Source organism: Ranitomeya imitator, chromosome 2 (genome assembly GCF_032444005.1).
Source record: "Ranitomeya imitator isolate aRanImi1 chromosome 2, aRanImi1.pri, whole genome shotgun sequence".
NCBI lineage: Eukaryota > Metazoa > Chordata > Amphibia > Anura > Dendrobatidae > Ranitomeya > Ranitomeya imitator.
The window spans coordinates 690048259-690070374 of record NC_091283.1 but is presented as its reverse complement, the minus strand read 5'-3'; the positions used below and the strand labels follow the sequence as shown (position 1 = coordinate 690070374).

At 42.2% G+C, this 22116-nt stretch overlaps 1 protein-coding gene across 3 annotated transcripts in view; it reads left to right on the top strand.

The window, feature by feature from the left end:
* DLG5 (discs large MAGUK scaffold protein 5) overlaps nucleotides 1-22116 on the top strand; it is a 679445-nt gene that overhangs the window by 319966 nt on the left and 337363 nt on the right. For all 3 annotated transcript variants that reach the window (XM_069753072.1, XM_069753075.1, XM_069753073.1), the window contains 2 exons: nucleotides 13231-13363; nucleotides 14660-14787. In XM_069753072.1, the coding sequence (XP_069609173.1) occupies nucleotides 13231-13363; nucleotides 14660-14787 (261 nt within the window). The remainder of the gene's footprint in view (nucleotides 1-13230; nucleotides 13364-14659; nucleotides 14788-22116) is intronic.

Below are 22116 nucleotides of genomic sequence, written 5' to 3'. Positions count from 1 at the left end.
AGGCATCAAAACTATGAATTAACATATGTGGAATTATATACTTAACAAAAAAGTGTGAAACAACTGAAATTATGTCTTATATTCTAGGTTCTTCAAAGTAGCCACCTTTTGCTTTGATGACTGCTTTGCACACTCTTGGCATTTTCTTGATGAGCTTGTCACTGGGAATGGTTTTCACTTCACAGGTATGCCCTGTCAGGTTTAATAACTGGGATTTCTTGCCTTATAAATGGGGTTGGGACCATCAGTTGTGTTGTGCAGTCTGGTGGATATACAGCTGATAGTCCTACTGAATAGACTTTTAGAATTTGTATTATGGCAAGAAAAAAGCAGCTAAGTAAAGAAAAACAAGTGGCCATCATTACTTTAAGAAATGAAGGTCTGAAAAATTGGGAAAACTTTGAAAGTGTCACCAAGTGCAATGGCAAATTCCATCAAGCGCTACAAAGAAACCGTCTCACATGAGGATCGCCCCAGGAAAGGAAGACCAAGAGTCACCTCTGCTTCTGAGGATATTTATCCGAGTCACCAGCCTCAGAAATCGCAGGTTAACAGCAGCTCAGATTAGAGACCAGGTCATTGTCACACAGAGTTCTAGCAGCAGACACATCTCTACAACAACTGTTAAGAGGATACTTTGTGCAGCAGGCCTTCATGGTAAAATAGCTGCTAGGAAACCACTGCTAAGGACAGGCAACAAGCAGAAGAGACTTGTTTTGGCTAAAGAACACAAGGAATGTACATTAGACCAGTGGAAATCTCTGCTTTGGTCTGGTGAGTCCAAATTTGAGATCTTTGGTTCCAACCACCGTGTCTTTGTGCGACGCAGAAAAGTTGAAAGGATGGAATCTACATGCCTGGTTCCCACCGTGAAGCATGGAGGAGGAGATGTGATGGTGTGGGGGTGCTTTGCTGGTGACACTGTTGGGGATTTATTCAAAATTGAAGGCATACTGAACCAGCATGGCTACCGCAGCATTTTGCAGTGGCATGCTTTTCCATCTGGTTTGTGTTTAGTTGGACCATCATTTATTTTTCAACAGGACAATGACCCCAAACACACCTCCAGGCTGTTTAAAGGCTATTTGGCCAAGAAGGAGAGTGATGGGGTGCTACGCCAGATGACCTGGCCTCCACAGTCACCAGACCTGAACCCAATCGAGATGGTTTGGGGTGAGCTGGACCGTAGAGTGAAGGCAAAAGGGCCAACAAGTGCTAAGCATCTCTGGGAACTCCTTCAAGATTGTTGGAAGACCATTCCCGGTAACTACCTTTTGAAGCTCATCAAGAGAATGCCAAAAGTGTGCAAAGCAGTCATCAAAGCAAAAGGTGGCTACTTTGAAGAACCTAGAATATAAGACATAATTTCAGTTGTTTCACACTTTTTTGTTATGTATATAATAACACGTGTTATTTCATAGCTTTGATGCCTTCAGTGTGAATGTACAATTTTCATAGTCATGAAAATACCGAAAAATCTTTAAATGAGAAGGTGTGTCTAAACTTTTGGTCTGCACTGTATATTCTGTTGTTTAAATGTTCCCCTTATTTTTTTGAGCAGCATTTCCTTGTCTTGAGGCATTTCCACTGAAGTTGGATCAACCTGTAACTTCATTTTCCACTTTGATTTTGAGCATCATTCCAACTCCAGACCTCCGTGGGATATTAGTTGTGATTGAAGTTAATCACTTTTAGGTTTTATTGTTCCCTACACATTCCACTATGTAATGAATAAAGATTTATAACTGGAATACTTCATTCAGTGATGTCTAGGATGTGGGATTTTAGTGTTCCCTTTATTTTTTTGAGCAGTGTATATTGTACCCATAAAAGATATTTTCATGGAAAAAATATAAACAGTAAAAGTACACACATTTGGCATTTCAGCGTCCAGAAGGACCCGACGTGTAAAACTTTCCCACTTGTTAATCCCTTTAGTGAACACCGTAATAAATATCAAGGCAAAATACAATGCTTTTTCATCATACCGCCTAACGAAAGTGGAATAAAACGCGATCAAAAAGACGATTATGAAAAAACAAGATACCGCTGCAATCGTCATCTTGTCCTTCAAGAAAAAAGCCATCACGCGTCTCCATCAGTGGAAAAATGAAAAAATTATAGCTCTCAGAAAAAAGCCACGCAAAGATAATTATTTTTCTAAAAAAAAAGATTATATTGTGTAAAAGTGCTAAAACATAAAATATATAAATTTGGATAGCTGTAATGGTACTAACCCAAAGAATAAAGCTGCCTCATCAATTTTACCACAGGCGAAACAGGGAAAAAAAAACATAAAAAATTCCTGAATTGCTGTTTTTTCTTTCATTCTGCCTCCCAAAAATCGGAATAGAAAGCAGTCAAAACAATGTCATGTGCCTGAGAATGGTAAGAATAAAAACATCAACTCGTCGCGCAAAAAACAAGCCCTCACATGACTCTGTCGTCTGAAATATGGAAAAATGATAGCTCCCAAATTATGGCGATGCAAATACTAGTTTTTGCAAAAAAGAAAAGCATGTGACAGCAGCCAAACATAAAAAACAGATGTAAATCTGGCATGAGTGTAATCGCAACAACCCAAAGAATAAAGTTGCCTTATCACTAATACCACATGAGGACGGCATTTATAAAACAATTCTTCACCTTCTTTTGATTTGTTCATTCTGTCTCCCAAAGATCGCCGTAAGGCTTCGCACACATTTATCCTGATCTCTGCGCTGAGCGCTTACACCGAGGCTTCCATGTAAATCTCTGAAATGTGTTTCGACGGTACCCCGGGCGGAAGATTCCCATTAATGAGGCAGATGGAGGCACTGCGGATGCCATCTGGACTGTGATCCTGTGGTATCTTTATTTTTAGGCATGCATAAAAGTGCAGTCGACCATAGTTTTGTGCAGTTCTGAAAAGAAGGACACCGCTGAACAGAGGCCTGGCAGTCATGAGTAACCCAGTTGTCTTATTATAGTGATTAGATCTCTCGGGGGTTTTATCTGAATCACTTCACATGGAGGTTTAGATGGAAACCTCGATGTAAGTTCTTCAGCATAGAGCACAGAATAAATGTGATCTCAAACATTATGTAAAATGTTCCTAACAAAAGCTTCAACTCTATCCTCAAAAAAAAGCTGATATCGGAAAGTAATACAAAGGCTCTGGAAAAGCAAAATGGCTCCTCACCCTCCGAAAGAAATTCAACAAATTCTGCACTCCCAAATCCAAATGAACCTTCCCTTATGATCCCCAGTGTGACTAAACCACGTACAACGTTCACATGTTTGGTATTTCTGTAGCGATAAGAGCCAGCCTAATGTGCGGCTGCGTATCTCCAGAAACATGAACTGGGCATAAAGTACTGGTCACTATAAGGTACTGATCTCTACAGTGTACTGGTCACTACAACAGCAGTTTGCAATTTCCATTCAGCAACATCCATTGCTACGTGTTTCTGGAAAACACTCATGGAAGTCAAAATACACTACATCTGTAGATAAATTCACAAAGGGGTATAATTTCCAAAATGGGGTCACTCGAGGGAGGGATTCTGTTCTTCTATCACGTAGGGACTCTGTAAATGGAGTCCACAAACTGTTCTAGGAAAATCTGCGTTCCAGGAGGCAAATAGCGCTCCGTCCTCCTGAGTCTCGCTGTGTGGGTAAGCAGTGCTGTGCAGCCACAAATGGGGTATTGCCATGTTCAATAGAAATTGTGGGACAAATTATGGTGCCATTTTTATCCACTTTTTGCGTGAAAATCTAAAATCTGTTGCTAAAACAAAATTTTGGTTGTAAAAATGTAATTATTTTTTCTTCACTGCAAAATGGTATAAAATTCTGTGACACACCCGTGGTGTCAGTATGATCAGTGCACCCCCTAGATAAATTTGTTCAGAAGTGTAGTTTGTAAAATCGGGTCACTTATGTTTTTTTGCTGTTCTAGCACCTCAGGGGCTCTCCCAGTGGGTCATTCCACCCGCAAACCAAAATAGCAAAATTTGTACAATATATTGCGCCTTTCCTGCTGAACTTTTCACTGTGTTTGAAAAGTATTTCCCGAATGCATGTAGGGTATTGTGCACTCAGAAGAAATTTTTACAATAAACTGAGGTCAATCTATTATAAAAATGTCTCTTATTAGCCCTTAGAAAAATTAAAAACTTGGAGCTAAAACAACATTTTAGCGGTAAAAATGTAATATATTCTTACTTCACCACTCAATGTAAAAAATTCTGTGAGGCACATGTGGTATCAATATGATCACTGCACCCCTAGTTTGTAAAATGAGTTCATATATGAGGGGTTTCTATTGTTATGGCACCTGAGGAGTTCTGCCAATGTGACATGGCACCCTTAAACCATTCCAGCTAAATCTGCACTCCAATATGTCGCTTCTTCCCTTCTGAGCTTTGCACTGTGCCTCAAAAGCAGTTTTCCCCCATATATGGGATATCAGCGTACTCGGAAGAAATTGCACAGCAAATTGTATGGTGCAATGTGTCCTGTTACCCCTGTGAAAGTAAAAAAAAATGGGGCTAAAATAACATTTGTGGGGAAAATGTGATTTTATTATTTTCACAGCTCAACTTCTGTGAACCACCTGGATGTTCAAGGTACTTACCACGCATCTAAATACATTCCTTTAGGGGTCTTGTTTCCAAAATGTGGTCACTTGGGTGTTTCCACTGCTTTGACACATCAGGTGCTCTCCAAACGGGACATTGCATCTGCTTGTGATTCCAGTACATTCTGCATTTGAAAAGTCAAATGATGCTCCTTTCCTTCCGATCCCTGCTGTGTAAGAAAACAGTAGTTTTCTTCCTCATATTGGCATACTCAGAAGTTGCACAACAAAGTGTACTGTGCAATTTGTCCTGTTACCCTTAACAAAATACAAAATCTGGGGCTAAAAAACATTTTTGTGGGAAAAATGTGATTTTTTTTATTTTCACAGCTCAACGTTACAAACTTCTGTGAAGTACTTGGGGGTTTAATATGCGTATCATACATCTAGATAAGTTATGGGAGATTTTCACTGTTTAGGCACATCAGGGGCTCTCCAAAACACATGGTGTTTGTTCGCTAATTGTTCCAGCAAGTTTTACATTCAAAAAGTCAAATGGCATTTCTTCCCTTCTGAGCTTTGTCGTGTGCCCAAGCATTGGTTTTACCCCCACATATGGGATATCGGCATGCTCAGGAGAAATTGCACAACAAATTTTGGGGTCCATTTTTTTCTGTTACCCTTACAAAAATAAAAAAATAGGGTCTAAAGTTAAATTGTTGTGAAAAAAGTTAAATGTTTTTTCCACATTCCAAAATTTCCTGTGAAGCATCTGAAGGGTTAATATACTTCTTGAATGTTGTTTTGAGCAACTTGGGTAGCGTTGAGCGAATTTTTCAAAATTCAGTTCCAATTATGATCGGTGGTGAATTATGTATTTGCAAAATTCGCCAAACACAGCTGAATATCATTGGAGTCAATGGGAGTAGAAATGATGATGATCGTCAAACATAAATTTGGCACAAATAGGGTACCAATATGGCACGAATATGGCAAATTCATATTCGGTGACCTATTCTGAACATATTCACTCAACTCTACTTGAGGGGTACAATTGACCCCTCAAAGTCACTTCAAATGTGATATGGTCCCATAAAATATAATGGTTTTGTAAATTTTGTTGGAAACATTAGAAATTGGTGGTCAACTTTTAACCCTTATAACTTCTTAACAATAAAAATGTTTTCAAAAATTGTGCTGTTGTAAAGTAGATATGTGGGAAATTGTATTTAACTACTTTGTGTGACATATCTCTCTGTTTTAAGGGCATAAGAATTCATAGTTTGAAAAATGCAACATTTACCAAATTTTTGCCAAATTTCAGTTTTTCTCACAAATAAATGCAAGTCATATCGAAGAAATTTTACCACTATCATAAGTAAAAATATGTCACAAAAAAACAGTCTTCAAATCAGTGCGTTGAAGCGTTCCAGAGTTGTTACCTCATAAAGTGGCATTGGTCAGAATTGGAAAAATTGGCCTGGTCATTAATGTGCAAACCACCTTGGGGGGTGGGGGAGGGGGATAAAGGTTTGGATGGATTTGTCTTTGCAAGAGCTACATCTTAATATATACTTTCCTTGTAATGTCTCCACTGTTATGATCAGGTGACCTTGGAGCAGCATGAAAACTTTCACTGTAGTAGGTGGTAACTATACTGACCGCAAACCCTGATCTTATCACCACAACTAGAAGTAGCCGTGGGGTGTACCTAACAAAACCTAGACACCTCGACACAGCCGGAGGACTAAATACCCCTATAGATGGAAATAGGAATTTCTACCTTGCCTCAGAACAGAACCCCAAAGGATAAGCAGCCCCCCACAAATATTGACTGTGAGTAGTAGAGGAAAAGACACACGTAGGCAGAAAACAGGATTTAGCAAATGAGGCACACACTAGCTAAATAGGAAAGGATAGGACAGGATACTAAGCGGCCAGTATTAAAAATCCTTCCAAAAATATCCACAGCAGAAAATACAAAAACTCCACCATCTAACTAAAGATGTGGAGCGTATATCTGAATCTCCAGAGAATCCAACAAGACCGAGAAAACACTGACACAGTCTAAGCTGGACAAGAGAAAAAAAAATGAATAGCACAGAATATAAGCACACTGCATGTGTGCCACAGGAACAAAAACAAGACACTTATCTTTGCTGAATTGACAGCTGAGCAGGAGAAGTCAGAAAGTGATCCAACACTTCAGAAGAAACATTGACAACTGGCAAGGGCTAATGAATCCTGCACACTTAAATATCCCAGTCAGAACAGCAATCAGCAGATACACCTGGCCAGGACTGTGACTCAGAGACAACTGCATTCCCACCTACAACCACTGGAGGGAACCCAAGAGCAGAATTCACAACACTCCACATCCTGTTCCGTCCAGATGGGTCCAGCCTTTTGCGTGGTACCACCAGCGGAACACCGTCGCACCAGACACACACACTGTATACGCCGTACGCACCACACAAACAGACACCAATGGAACACCGTCGCGAACACGTTGCCACTTGGATAAGCCGAATGATTCATTGACCACCGCCATCTTTGTACAGGAGGAGTGCAGGCGCAGTTTTAATGTGACCACCACTATCTGTCTGCACAAAAATGGCAGCAGTCTGATTTACTGCACCTGTGCGAATTCCGTGCAGGTGAAGTGAATCACTCGGCTGATTCCGTCGGCAGATGCGCAACGTGTCTACAGGTAGAGGAAGCCGTTCACATTAAAGCGGTTTTCCCACAAACGAAAGTTCATTTTAAAAATTGTCTGTGTCTGACTGTGTACGGAGCATACCACATCTCCTTGGTAAGGGAGGAAACGAAAAACAAAACTGACATTACAGCAGGGGATCACAGAGGATTTATTTTATCAGGTAAATATTTCACTGATTGTTTTTAAACAATATTTTAACTCACAAAATGTATCCTCTGAGATCTCCTGCTATAATGTCAGTATTGTCTTTTGCTTCTTCCCCTGTCCAGGAGCTGTGGTATGTTCTGTACACGGTCAGACACAGACAAATTTTAAAATGAACTTTCGTTCATGGGAAAACCCCTTTAAAAGCAAATATAAATACCAACATGGCTGCTCCTAAAAAGTATGCCAATGACAATGAAAGGAAAGCAGCAAAGGCACAACGTCGAAGACAACAACGGGCAAATGAGACTCTTGAAGAGCAACAGCATCACTGGGACAAAACAATGCATATAGCACATGGGGTAGACAGGTCAAAGAAGAGATCACAGACTGGAGAAGTCAGCACATGGGGAAAGTGAGAGTGGATAGGTGGGTGAGCACATTGGGGGATTCTCAACGCTGCAAAGCCTGCCCCCATTGTGGCATTACCGCCCACCCGATGCGATAGCATCGGGCCTCCATCTAGTGCACTTATAAATAGTTTGGGTATGAAGTCCTGCTGACAGATTCGCTTTAGGCATGTAATTAATACCCATGATTGTGTTTTTTCAGAACTGCAAATTTGAATTTTTGTTGGCCTTTTTTTAGTTAAATGCATCTGTAATGTAAGTTTTAGTTAAAAACTCATTAATATGCTTAGTTTCATTAATAAAGTGACAGCAAGTATTTGTTCCCTTTTGAATTTCACAATAGAACATATACACACATGGTCAATATTGCTGGTACCCCTCTTTTAATGACAGAAAAACCCACAATGGTCACATTAATAACTTTAATCTCACAAAAGTAATAATAAATAATAGCACTGTGCCTGCTAATATAAGGCACCCCCCCCCAAAAAAAAGGGCATACCTTGTTCTGTGCATGGGGCATGCAGTTGTGTCTCGCTCCCGCTGTCTGGTGCCCGCCACTGCAGCCGCGCTGTTCGCAGGAGTTAATCACAGCCGATCTCTGTGTGCCAATCTCTGCTCATGAGCCCTGCACCAATCAGAGCGCAGGAAACATGGGCCAGCTGACGTCATCCATAGCCTCTGATTGTTCCTGGGCTGTGATTGGCCCAGGGCTCCTGCGCTCTAATTGGCCCAGGGCTCATTTAAGGACAGTGCTATTGCTAGACATGAGAGATATGGGCCAATGATTCTGAAAGAAATGGAGTCACAAGAATTTCCACAGGAACTTCAGAGTATGGATTGTTGTGATGATGTTCCAGAAGATGATGACATGGTTGTCATTGAATAAATCTCGATTTGTGTTATTAAATATTGAGATCAGTAAATGAACCATTGTTCGTTGTTTTACATGTTGTACTTGGAAATACCGTAATTATACGGCAGTAACAAGAAATTCTTGATACGATTCACAGTTTCTTTGATTCTATTGTTTTGTGATGACTACTTTTCAGCATACGCTGGTATGTTAATAAATGCAAATTTTTTTGTTCAAAAAGAATTTATCAATTCTTTTTCTTGAGAAAATAAGACACCCCCCTGAAAATAAGACACGGTGCAACTTTCGGAGCAAAAATTAATATAAGACGGTGTCTTATTTTCGGGGAAACAGGGTACATACATGCTAATATATGGTAACAATAAAACTTTACTTTCTATTGAATTGGATTAATCGTAAGGTGTAATAGTATGTCTCTGTTTCTGTTTGCTTGTAGGTATATTTTACATATTGAGGACATTTTTAGACTACATTAGCCAAAACTTGTACGTCCATAATAAGCTTTTGAACACAAAATGTGTATTTTACTGCATAATGGAAGATTTTGAAATTGTCTTGCATTATAGGCATCATTCATGTTTTGCTGATTTCCTGTGGTGAAAATCTACAAAAATTACAGGTCGTGTTAATAGGGTTTTTTTTTAATACAGGTGTAATAGGGAGCAGATACTGAGCGTGTCACCACGGAACAGACAGACCAACAGTTGAGGGGTTCATTAACAGGAATCAGGTTCTCCTCGCAGGGAGGAAGCAGTAGAATATAACTAACAATAAAACAGTGCAAAAATAGGGGAGTCAAACAGTGTAACAGAAGTAAGCAGGATTTCATGAAAATAAAACACTTATCAGTCTGATGAGGACTTGCTTGAAGGGTCGTCTTCTCCAACATTGGCACCGAGAAACAGCAGCACTTGTCGTCCCTCTGTTGTTCGTGGGCTGAGTAGTCTCTAGGAACCCGCTGCCTGGGGTTTCGGCTGAGTCTTTAGCTTTTACAGCACAGCCTATCCCGGGAAATCGATGGTCAGTCTATTATTAAGTCTCTCACCAGGAATCAAGGGCTCTGCACTGATACCGTGGGTACCAGGGGTCACAGTCTCTGCACTGATTCCGTGGGTACCAGGGGGTCACAGTCTCTGCACGGGTCAATGCCTCTGCACGGGTCTTAAGGCGCCCCTCTCCAGTCACAGCAGAGTCTGCTTTCATGTACTCACAAGATGCAGTTTTCCTGGCCAATCTCCCTGTATTTGTCCTCTGACCGGGAGCTCTCTCTCTCTCTCTCTCTCTCTCCCGGAGCACAGATGGACCTGCTTGACCGCTGCTCTGACCCTTGCAATCGCGCGCCTTTCCCACTCTCTGCCCGGCTTCCTTCCTGTCCCAGTCGCTAATTCTGCCCCCTGGGGAACCTGTAGCACAGCTAAATGGTTCCAGGCACGGAGCCGATAAGTAACCGCCCCCGGCCTCCTCTTGTGCTTCACCTCCTTACACAGGTTAAATAAGATTTTCTGGAAATTAGTTTAGGATGATTGGTTTGCAGAAGTTGCAAATACTTGTAACAAATTACCAGCCAGTGCCACAGTATATGTAGTCACAACTACAGCCCACTTTAGCACTTTTTGCCAAGCACTCGACTCAGTAGTGATGCTCATGTAGATCACACAAACCGCTGAGTCCAGCTGTCTCATGTGTTGTAGTCATGATGTCGATGTTCTCATTGCAGCCTGTCAATAAAGACTGGCTCAGCAGCATGGAGGGTGAGACTCCTGAGACTGCTTCAAATTATCCCACTAATTCTGAGACTGTTTTTTCGTGACATATTGTACTTCATGTTAGTGGTAAAATTTCTTTGATATAACTTGCGTTTATTTATGAAAAAAGCGTAAATCTGGCAAAAATGTAGAAAATATTGCAATTTTCAAAGTTTTAATTTTTGTACCTTTAAATCAGAGAGTGGTGTCACACAAAATAGTTAATAAATAACATTTCCCACATGTCTAATTTACATCAGCACAATTTTAGAAACGTAATCTTTTTGTTATAAGGGTTAAAAGTTGACCAGCGATTTCTCATTTTTCCAACAAAATTTATAAAACCATTTTTTTAGGGACCACCTCACATTTTAAGTGAGTTATGGGGGCCAACATAACAGAAAATATCCAAAAGTGGCACCATTCTAAAAACTTCACCCCTCAAGGTGCGCAAAAGAAAATTCAAGAAGTTTATTAACCCTTCAGGTGCTTCACGAGAACTAAAGCAATGTGGAAGGGAAAAAAATAACATTTAACTTTTTTCACAAAAATTTTTACTTTGGAACCATTTTTTTTTATTTTTGCAAGGGTATCAGGAGAAAATGGACCACAAAATGTGTTGTGCAATTTCTCCATATGGGGGGAAAGCCACTGTTTGGGTGCATGGCAGGGCTCAGAAAGGAGGGGGCACTGTTTGTTCCCAACCCAAACCGTAACCATAACCACAACTCTAACCCTATCTTTAGCCCAACCCTAACTTTAGCCCATCCCTAACACTAGCCCCAACCCTAACCCTAACTTTAGCCCAACTCACTTTAGCCCAACTATAACCCTAATGGAAAAACGAAAATAAATATATACAGTGGGGCAAAAAAGTATTTAGTCAGTCAGCAATAGTGCAAGTTCCACCACTTAAAAAGATGAGAGGCGTCTGTAATTTACATCATAGGTAGACCTCAACTATGGGAGACAAACTGAGAAAAAAAAATCCAGAAAATCACATTGTCTGTTTTTTTAACATTTTATTTGCATATTATGGTGGAAAATAAGTATTTGGTCAGAAACAAACAATCAAGATTTCTGGCTCTCACAGACCTGTAACTTCTTCTTTAAGAGTCTCCTCTTTCCTCCACTCATTACCTGTAGTAATGGCACCTGTTTAAACTTGTTATCAGTATAAAAAGACACCTGTGCACACCCTCAAACAGTCTGACTCCAAACTCCACTATGGTGAAGACCAAAGAGCTGTCAATGGACACCAGAAACAAAATTGTAGCCCTGCACCAGGCTGGGAAGGCTGAATCTGCAATAGCCAACCAGCTTGGAGTGAAGAAATCAACAGTGGGAGCAATAAATAGAAAACGGAAGACATACAAGACCACTGATAGTCTCCCTCGATCTGGGGCTCCACGCAAAATCCCACCCTGTGGGGTCAGAATGATCACAAGAACGGTGAGCAAAAATCCCAGAACCACGCGGGGGGACCTAGTGAATGAACTGCAGAGAGCTGGGACCAATGTAACAAGGCCTACCATAAGTAACACACTATGCCACCATGGACTCAGATCCTGCAGTGCCAGACGTGTCCCACTGCTTAAGCCAGTACATGTCCGGGCCCGTCTGAAGTTTGCTAGAGAGCATTTGGATGATCCAGAGGAGTTTTGGGAGAATGTCCTATGGTCTGATGAAACCAAACTGGAACTGTTTGGTAGAAACACAACTTGTCGTGTTTGGAGGAAAAAGAATACTGAGTTGCATCCATCAAACACCATACCTACTGTAAAGCATGGTGGTGGAAACATCATGCTTTGGGGCTGTTTCTCTGCAAAGGGGCCAGGACGACTGATCCGGGTACATGAAAGAATGAATGGGGCCATGTATCGTGAGATTTTGAGTGCAAACCTCCTTCCATCAGCAAGGGCATTGAAGATGAAACGTGGCTGGGTCTTTCAACATGACAATGATCCAAAGCACACCGCCAGGGCAACGAAGGAGTGGCTTCGTAAGAAGCATTTCAAGGTCCTGGAGTGGCCTAGCCAGTCTCCAGATCTCAAACCTATAGAAAACCTTTGGAGGGAGTTGAAAGTCCGTGTTGCCAAGCGAAAAGCCAAAAACATCACTGCTCTAGAGGAGATCTGCATGGAGGAATGGGCCAACATACCAAAAACAGTGTGTGGCAACCTTGTGAAGACTTACAGAAAACGTTTGACCTTTGTCATTGCCAACAAATGATATATTACAAAGTATTGAGATGAAATTTTGTTTCTGACCAAATACTTATTTTCCACCATAATATGCAAATAAAATGTTAAAAAAAAACAGACAATGTGATTTTCTGGATTTTTTTTTCTCAGTTTGTCTCCCATAGTTGAGGTCTACCTATGATGTAAATTACAGACGCCTCTCATCTTTTTAAGTGGTGGAACTTGCACTATTGCTGACTGACTAAATACTTTTTTGCCCCACTGTATATATTTTTTATATATATATTTTCTTATTTTATTATTTTTCTCTAACTAAGGGGGGTGATAAATGGGATTTTAATTACTTTTTTTTATCACTGTGATAAGGTCTATCACAGTCATAAAAATGAACCAACAGGAACATTTTCCTATTGTTGCCAGATGGCCGGCAGATTTCTGCGAGTGCACTGCTCTTGTGTTTTCCATTTTCATCCTGGAAGAGGACGTCGGCGGCCCGGGGACTTCAAGGTTAAATAACCCTGTATTTTCTTACTATTGTTGTGAAAATTGTGCTTCATTCGTTCGCTTTAGAGAAAAGATGGATAATCAGATTGAGAAAGAAGCCCGTTTTCGGCAGTTAATGGCTCACAGTTCTCACGACTCCGCTATTGACACGGACTCGCTGGAGTGGGAGACAGAAGTGGTGGAATTTGAGCGTGATAGGGTGAGTTTAGTGTAAATTCATGAGCAAGTCTCTCAATCCTCCCTGAGTTAAAATTTCAAGTTTTCATTTTTCTTGTTTCAGTTCTGTTTTTATTTAAATGAGTTTTTTTTTACATTTCATCATTACTTTAGACAATTATTTGTGGCATTTAATTAAAGTAATGTGTCATGATTTAAGTAATGTTTTATTGTTACATTTTTCAGAAAATTAAATTTGTTTCTTGGACGCTTCATTGGGGGAGATGGGAAGCCATGGGTGTATGCTACTACCACGAGAAGGCTAACTGTTTTGCTATTTATTTAAAAAAATGTTGGAGGCAGCAATATCAGATGCACAAATAATCCTTATATTATCTGATTCGTTAATGCATGTGCTTTAAAATAGCACTGTGAGTTAATTAAGCGAGAAATATCAAAGACTATTTACTGTCTCGAGAAAGTGAATAAGTCCATCCCTCTCTACCACCTACTAGGGAGGGACAGGACAATATATACGGACTCTTATCTGTCCATATATTGTTATAGTAACCATATACTTGCGATAACTGACTTTACCTCCCAACTCATCCATAAACATGCCAGCTTGACTTGATTGAACGTGCATATTTTTTGGGAGAGGGAGTTCAGCCTAAAACAGGTCACTCTGAAAATGTCCTGAGTTTTCTGGAGGTAGAGATCAGACATGTTGAAATTCAGTATGCCAGATACTATTTTTCTCTTTTTGTTAGCATGTTGCACGAACCTATATACATTAGGTACATTTTGTTTGGATTGGCGGCCATTTATCTGACGTGTATAGCTACAGTCTATTGTAACTGTATGCAATTTCAAGATTTTTTAAAAAAATATGCTTAAAGGAGTTCTCCGGTATTTTAACATTGATGGCCCATCCTTAGGAGAGATCATCAATGTAAGATCGGTGGGGATGCGTCTTCTGGCACCCCTGCTGATAAGCTGTTATCTGTGTCGGTGGTGAACAGAACTGCTCATACATGGATCTTCGCTGCACAGCTCCGTTGACAGAATAGTGGATGTGGCCGGGTACTGCAGTACCTGGCCATGCCCACTATACAGATGACGGGGCTGTGCCGCTATGTAACTGAGCAGCTCCTGCCACCAGTGAGACGAGGAGTAGCTGATCGATGGAGTTGCTGAGTGTCGCACCCCTACTGATCAGATTGATGACGTATCTTAAGGATCAATGTTAAAGTCCCAGACAACCCCATTCAAATAAAAATTTAATTCGAATAATATGAGATTTGCTGCTGATTTGTGTACTTTAAACTTTTCTTTGCAGGACAACATGGACCTCAAAGCACTAGGATTCGATGTGGCAGATGGAGTTAATGAGTCTTTTTTCCCAGGGGACAGCGGCATTTTTGTAACTAAAGTGGATAAAGGCAGTATTGCTGATGGCCGGCTAAGGTATTTGTATCCAATTGGAAAAGTGTTTCAAGTGGGGTACCACAAGGCTCTGTCCTGGCTCCAGTGTTGTTCAAGATTTTTATAAATGATCTAGAAAAGGAAACTGGATGTAAAATAATCAAACTTGCAGAAGATGCAAAGCTAGGAGTGGTTGCTAACACTAGAGAACAAAGAGAAAGGATTCAGGAGGATCTAGATAAGTTAGAACAATGAGCAATGACTAATAGAATGGTGTTTAACAGGAAAAACTGCGAGAGTCTAAAGGTACCGTCACACTGGACGATATCGCTAGCGATCCGTGACGTTGCAGCGTCCTGGCTAGCAATATCGTCCAGTGTGACAGGCAGCAGCGATCAGGCCCCTGCTGTGATATCGCTGGTCGGGGCAGAAAGTCCAGCACTTTGTTTCGTCGCTGGCTCTCCCGCTGACATCGCTGAATCGGCGTGTGTGACGCCGATTCAGCGATGTCTTCGCTGGTAACCAGAGTAAACATTGGGTTACTAAGCGCAGGGCCGCGCTTAGTAACCCAATGTTTACCCTGGTTACCATCGTTAAAGTAAAAAAAACAACCACTACATACTTACCTACCGCTGTCTGTCCCCGGCGCTGTGCTTCTCTGCTCTGGCTGTGAGCGCCGGGCAGCCGGAAAGCAGAGCGGTGACGTCACCGCTGTGCTTTCCGGCCGCTGTGCTCACAGTCAGTGCAGGAAAGCACAGCGCCGGGGACAGACAGCGGTAGGTAAGTATGTAGTGGTTGTTTTTTTTACTTCAACGATGGTAACCAGGGTAAACATCGGGTTACTAAGCGCGGCCCTGCGCTTAGTAACCCGATGTTTACCCTGGTTACCGGCATCGTTGATCGCTGGAGAGCGGTCTGTGTGACAGCTCTCCAGCGACCAAACAGCGACGCTGCAGCGATCCGGATCGTTGTCGGTATCGCTGCAGCGTCGCTTAGTGTGACGGTACCTTTAGTCTGGGCAAGAAAAACGAAAATTACATCTACAGAATGGGAGGAATAGAATTAAGCAACAGCATATGTGAAAAAGACTTGGGGATACTAATGGAGCACATGCTGCACATGAGGCAACAGAGTGGTGCAGCAGCAAAAAAGGAAAACACAGTTCTAGGATGTATTAGGAGAAGCATAGAGTCTAGATCATATGAAGTAATTATCCCCCTCTACTCCTTGGTCAGACCTCATCTGGAACACTATATTAAGTTCTGGGTACCACATTTTAAAAAAGACTTTGAAATACATGAGCAAGTTCAGAGAAGAGCTGCTAGAATGGTTAGCTGACTGCAAAGTGTGTCCTACGAGGAACGGTTAAAGGATCTGGGAATGTTTAGCTTGAACAACAGAGGGCTAAGAGGAGACTTAATAGCTGTCTACAAATATCTGAAGGGATTCATAACAAGCAATGGAATGAAACTGAAAGGGAGAACATACAGAATAGATATTAGTAAAAAAAAATTACAGTAAGGCTATGTGCCCACGTTGAGTATTTGCTTAAACACAAACGCACAAACACACACATTGTCACCAGCCTACGTAGGACCGTTAATAGAACGAAGGTACGTAGGCTGTAACCCGACAACTGTTAATTTAAAAAAAAATTGCATGGGCTCCTGCGTAATTTTAACCTTTTCCCGACCTGTGACGCCACGTAGGTGTCATGAAAGTCGGTGCCAGTGCGACCTGTGACGCCTATGTAGCGTCATGGAGGAATCGCATCCCAGCAGATCGGGTGAAAGGGTTAACTCCAATTTCACCCGATCTGCAGGGACGGGGGAGTGGTACTTCAGCACATGGGGGATGGCTTCACCCCCCCATGGCTACGATCGCTCTGATTTGCTGTTGAAAATGAAACAGCCAATTAGAGCGATTTGTAATATTTCACCTATGAAAACTGGTGAAATATTACAATCCAGCTATGGCCGATGCTGCAATATCATCGGCCATGACTGGAAACCATGATCTGCCCCCACCGCCACTGATCTCCTCCCCAGTCCTCCGTCCTGTGCTCCGCTCCCCTCCATCGTCCAGTCCGCTCCCCCGTCTTCTTGTCTGCTCCCCCGTGCTTCGATCCCACCCCCTGTGCCCCAATCCCCCCCGTGCTCCGATCTCCCCCCTCAAACTTACCGAGCCTCCCGTTGTCCGTCCGTCTTCTCCATGGGCGCCGCCAACTTCCAAAATAGCGGGCGCATGCACAGCGTGCCCGCCCAATCTGCTGTCCGGCAGATTCATTCCAGGTACATTTTGATCACTGTGATAAATCCTGTCACAGTGATCAAAATAAAAAAATAGTAAATGAACCCCCCTTTATCACCACCATAGGTAGGATCAATAATAAAATACAGAAAATATATTTACTTTTATTTTTCCTCTAGGGTTAGGGTTAGAACTAGGCTTAGGGCTAGAACTAGAGTTAGGGTTAGAACTAGGGTTAGTGTTAGAATTAGGCTATGTGCACACGGTGCGGATTTGGCTGCGGATCCGCAGCGGATTCGTAGCAGTGTTCCATCAGCTTTACAGTACCATGTAAACCTATGGAAAACCAAATTTATTGTGCCCAGGTGCGGAAAATACCGCGGTGTATTTTCTGCAGCATGTCAATTCTTTGTGCGGATTCCGCAGCGTTTTACACCTGTTCCTCAATAGGAGTCCGCATGTGAAATCCACACAAAAAACACTGGAAATCCGCTGTAAATCCGCAGGCAAAACGCAGTGCCTTTTACCTGCGGATTTTTCAAAAATGGTGCTGAAAAATCTCACACGAATCCGCAACGTGGGCACATAGCCTTAGGGTTAGGGTTGGAATTAGAGTTAGGGTTGGAATTAGGGCTAGGGTTGGAAATAGGGTTAAGATTAGGCTTGTGGTTAGGGTTATGGTTAGGGGTGTGTTGGGGTTAAAGTTGTGGTTAGGGTTGGGATTAGGGTTAGGATTAGGGTTAGGGTTGGGATTAGGGGTGTGTTGGGGTTAGGGTTGTGGTTAGGGGTGTGTTGGGGTTAGGGTTATGATTAGGGTTATGGCTAGATTTGGGATTAGGGTTAGGGGTGTGTTGGGGTTAGTGTTGGAGTTAGAATTGAGGGGTTTCCACTGTTTAGGCACATCAGGGGTCTGTGACCACATATGAAGTATCGGTGTACTCAGGAGAAATTGCCCAACACTTTTTAGGATCCATTTTATCCTGTTGCCCATGTGAAAATTTAAAAATTGAGGCTAAAAACTTTTTTGTGAAAAAAAAGTACTTTTTCATTTTTACGGATCGATTTGTGAAGCACCTGGGGGTTCAAAGTGCTCACTATGCATCTAGATAAGCTCCTTGGGGGGTCTAGTTTCCAAAATGGGGTCACTTGTCGGGGAGCTCCAATGTTTAGGCACACGGGGGTCTCCAAACGCGATATGGTGTTCGCTAAAGATTGGAGCCAATTTTTCATTGAAAAAGTCAAATGGCGCTCCTTTTTCCGAGCCCTGTCATGCGCCCAAACAGTGGTTCCCCCTACATATGGGGTATCGGCGTACTCAGAACAAATTGTGCAATAACTTTTGTGGTCCAGTTTCTCTTTTTACCCATGGGAAAATAAAAAAATTGTTGCTAATAGATCATTTTTGTGACTAAAAAGTTAAATGTTCATTTTTTCCTTCCATGTTGCTTCTGCTGCTGTGAAGCACCTGAAGGGTTAATAAACTTTTTGAATGTGGTTTTGAGCACCTTGAGGGGTACAGTTTTTAGAAGGTTGTGACATTTGGGTATTTTCAGCCATATAGACCCCTCAAACTGACTTCAAATGTGAGGTGGTGCCTAAAAAAAATTTTAAATTTCGTTGTAAAAATGAGAAATCGCTGGTCAAGTTTTAACCCTTATAACTTCCTAGCAAAAAAAAAATTTGTTTCCAAAATTGTGCTGATGTAAAGTAGACATGTGGTAATGTTATTTATTAACTATTTTGTGTCACATAACTCTCGTTTAAAGGGAATCTGTCACCCCATTTTTTCAGATTGAGATAAAAATAATGTTAAATAGGACCTGCGCTGTGCGTTACAATAGTGTATGTAGTGTACCCTGATTCCCCACCTATGCTGCGAAATACATTACGAAAGTCGCCGTTTTCGCCTGTCAATCAGGCTGGTCAGGTCAGGTGGGCGTGGTGACATCGCTGTTTCTTCCCCAGCTTTCCGTTGGTGGCGTAGTGGTGTGTGCATGTCCAAGTGCCGAATCCACTGCGCGCAGGTGAAGAAAAAGCGCGCGATCTGCGCTATTACCCTGGTCATCGTGGGGGCGGCCATCTTCCTGAGGCCGCGCGTGCGCAGATGGAGTGCTCTGCTGCACGGGGCTTCAGGAAAATGGCCGCGGGATGCCGCGCGTGCGCAGATGGAGATCGCGGTGGCCATTTTCCCAAAGCCGAGATGCAAAAATAAAATAGTAAACCACAATATTCCTCACCTGTCTGCAGAGAAGATAGTCCATAATATCCCACGACGATCGTGATCACTTTGAGAGCAGTCACATCAGTGATGTGACTGCTCTCAAAGACAGCCGGCGGTAAACTGACAGGAGGTAATGCTCTCTCAGTGTATCACTGAGCTGACATGAGAGAGTTCACTGGAGTTTATCAGCTGATCAGCTCCGATGATCTCTGTAGAAGGGAAGTGCCCCAAAATGTACATCTTTATATAGAGATGTGTATAGTTGTGTATATATCTATATATATTCCCCCCACATGTGTTCCCAGAAGCCCCTCCTCCAGCTTGCTTTAAAACAAAGCTGCCATGTGCTGGAAAAACAGGTTTCGTTTAGGACTGAGGGGATGTATCTTGGTGGACAATAACTGTGACATCATGGATGCTCTGATTTTGTTGCTTGAAATAAGATAGACAGAGAGGTGTGGCTTCACCTAGGCCTTGAAGTTCAGCGGTTAATTTTGTTTGTTTATTTTAAAATATTCTTTTTTTTTTTAGTTTTCTGTGCATTTTGGACTGGAAAAAGGGTGTTGTTACTTGGACTAAAGGTACCGTCACACTTAACGATATCGTTAACGATATCGTTGCTTTTTGTGAAGTAGCAACGATATCGTTAAGGAAATCGTTATGTGTGACAGCGACCAACGATCAGGCCCCTGCTGGGAGATCGTTGGTCGCTGAAGAAAGTCCAGAACTTTATTTCGTCGCTGGACTCCCTGCAGACATCGCTGGCTCGGCGTGTGTGACACCGATCCAGCGATGTCTTCACTGGTAACCAGGGTAAACATCGGGTAACTAAGCGCAGGGCCGCGCTTAGTAACCCGATGTTTACCCTGGTTACCAGCGTAAAAGTAAAAAAAAACAACAGTACATACTTACCTACCGCTGTCTGTCCCCGGCGCTCTGCTTCTCTGCACTCCTCCTGCACTGGCTGTGAGCACAGCGGCCGGAAAGCAGAGCGGTGACGTCACAGCGGTAGGTAAGTATGAAGTGTTTTTTTTTTTTACTTTTATGCTGGTAACCAGGGTAAACATCGAGTTACTAAGCGCGGCCCTGCGCTTAGTTACCCGATGTTTACCCTGGTTACCCGGGGACTTTGGGATCGTTGGTCGCTGGAGAGCTGTCTGTGTGACAGCTCTCCAGCGACCAAACAGCGACGCTGCAGCGGTCGACATCGTTGTCGGTATCGCTGCAGCGTCGCTGAGTGTGACTGTACCTTAAGACAGGCGGAGAAGCATGGACAGATAATGGACGTACACGAAGGAGTGTCTTGTTATACTGTGTGGTTAGACCTTGAAGTTTGGATGGATAACATCGTTTTGTTTCAGACCTAATGCAGAATAAAACTAAGTCCGTGTACCTTAGTTTTATATTTTCTTTTCCTAGGGTGTTAAGTAGCTGCGAGGGTTGTATGTTACTCTTTTGAATTGTGGAAAATTGGTAGGGGTGTCTGTATAGGAAACAGAAGAAATTGACTTGGATCGTACTAAAGGAAAACTGCATTCATTTTGTGGGGTTCAGGGGAGTCGAGACATTAGCTGACTTACTGGACAGCTCAAGAAAGGTTAACTGGAGAGGTCACCCTGAAGTAAAGAATGAGTGAGTTTGGTGGGACAGGGAAGCATCAAATAAGGGAGATTATCCAGTGCTAGGATGGTTATTAACTGCACTGGGAGCACTCCCAGGAGGATATTGTTCCCTGAATCCTATTTTAGGTATTGATGTAGAGTAACCCTTATCACTCAAGATGAGCACCATTATCTCAGCCGGAGAAGGGGGTTAAGGACATAAGAAAAATCCAGTCCTTTACTCCGAATCCAATATATATCTTGTATATAAATATTAATGTTATGTAAATTGATCAGTTACTGTGTAGCAAATTCCATATGTGTGCATTTAGACACTTTAGGTGTAAGAGCAGGACTACCTGTACACGAACATACTCAGTAAGTGTGTTCATGTGAAGGTGTCCATGCATTTACAGCCAGTAGAGAACTACAACTACACATGGATCAATGATCTGCATGTGCATTATGGATCATTAGCAATCATGCTATTTTAGCTTAAGTCTCTATATGCATTATGGAATTGTAATATGTGTTTTGTGTGAATAGGGAAAAAGAGTGAGGTTCTCTACAGACAGGTCCCCTCGCCTTCTAAGGTATTTGCCACTTTAACCCTAGCAGTGGTGAAGTTCGTAAGGGATGGATTGAATGTCGGTTAGAACTAGACGGTGTTCTTTACCGCAGTCTACTTAGGTATTGTGACATCACTCCCTACTCAAGAAATTATGACCTGCCTGGTAAAGATCTGCGTATCTATCCATGGGGGAACCTCATCAACGATCTTCAATCAAGACTACAGGAGAAGTACCTCTTGGAAGTCGTGTCTGATGAAAGTCGTTTCCAGCGCCTGAGTCCGCGAGGCCCAGAAAAAAAAACCCTGTGACATCCGGCAGTTTGACAGGTGCACACAGGATGATGTTGACTGACCTATGGACTGTGAGGGTGAAGAGTCTGACCAGTCACAACTAGAGAAAGATGGCTTTGGGATAGGCGGATACCTGAAGATTGACTGACATGAAGGCAGAAAAGACTGCATAAGACTCCAAGAAAGAAGAAGGTGTACTCTGTGGGTGGAAATGTTGGGTTACGGTGAACGACAGGGAAGAGCTGATGGCCGCGTGGATGATGTCTAGGTACCTAGGTGCCGAATTATGCTTCTATCCTGAACTGTCACAAGTTATAATGGAGTTGATTAGGCAAATAAAGCCCAGCACAACACTTCCCTAAAATTTCATTGTCATGTTCTCGACAATGGGGATTGTAGAAGGGAAGTGCCCAAAAATGTACTTCTTTATATACAGA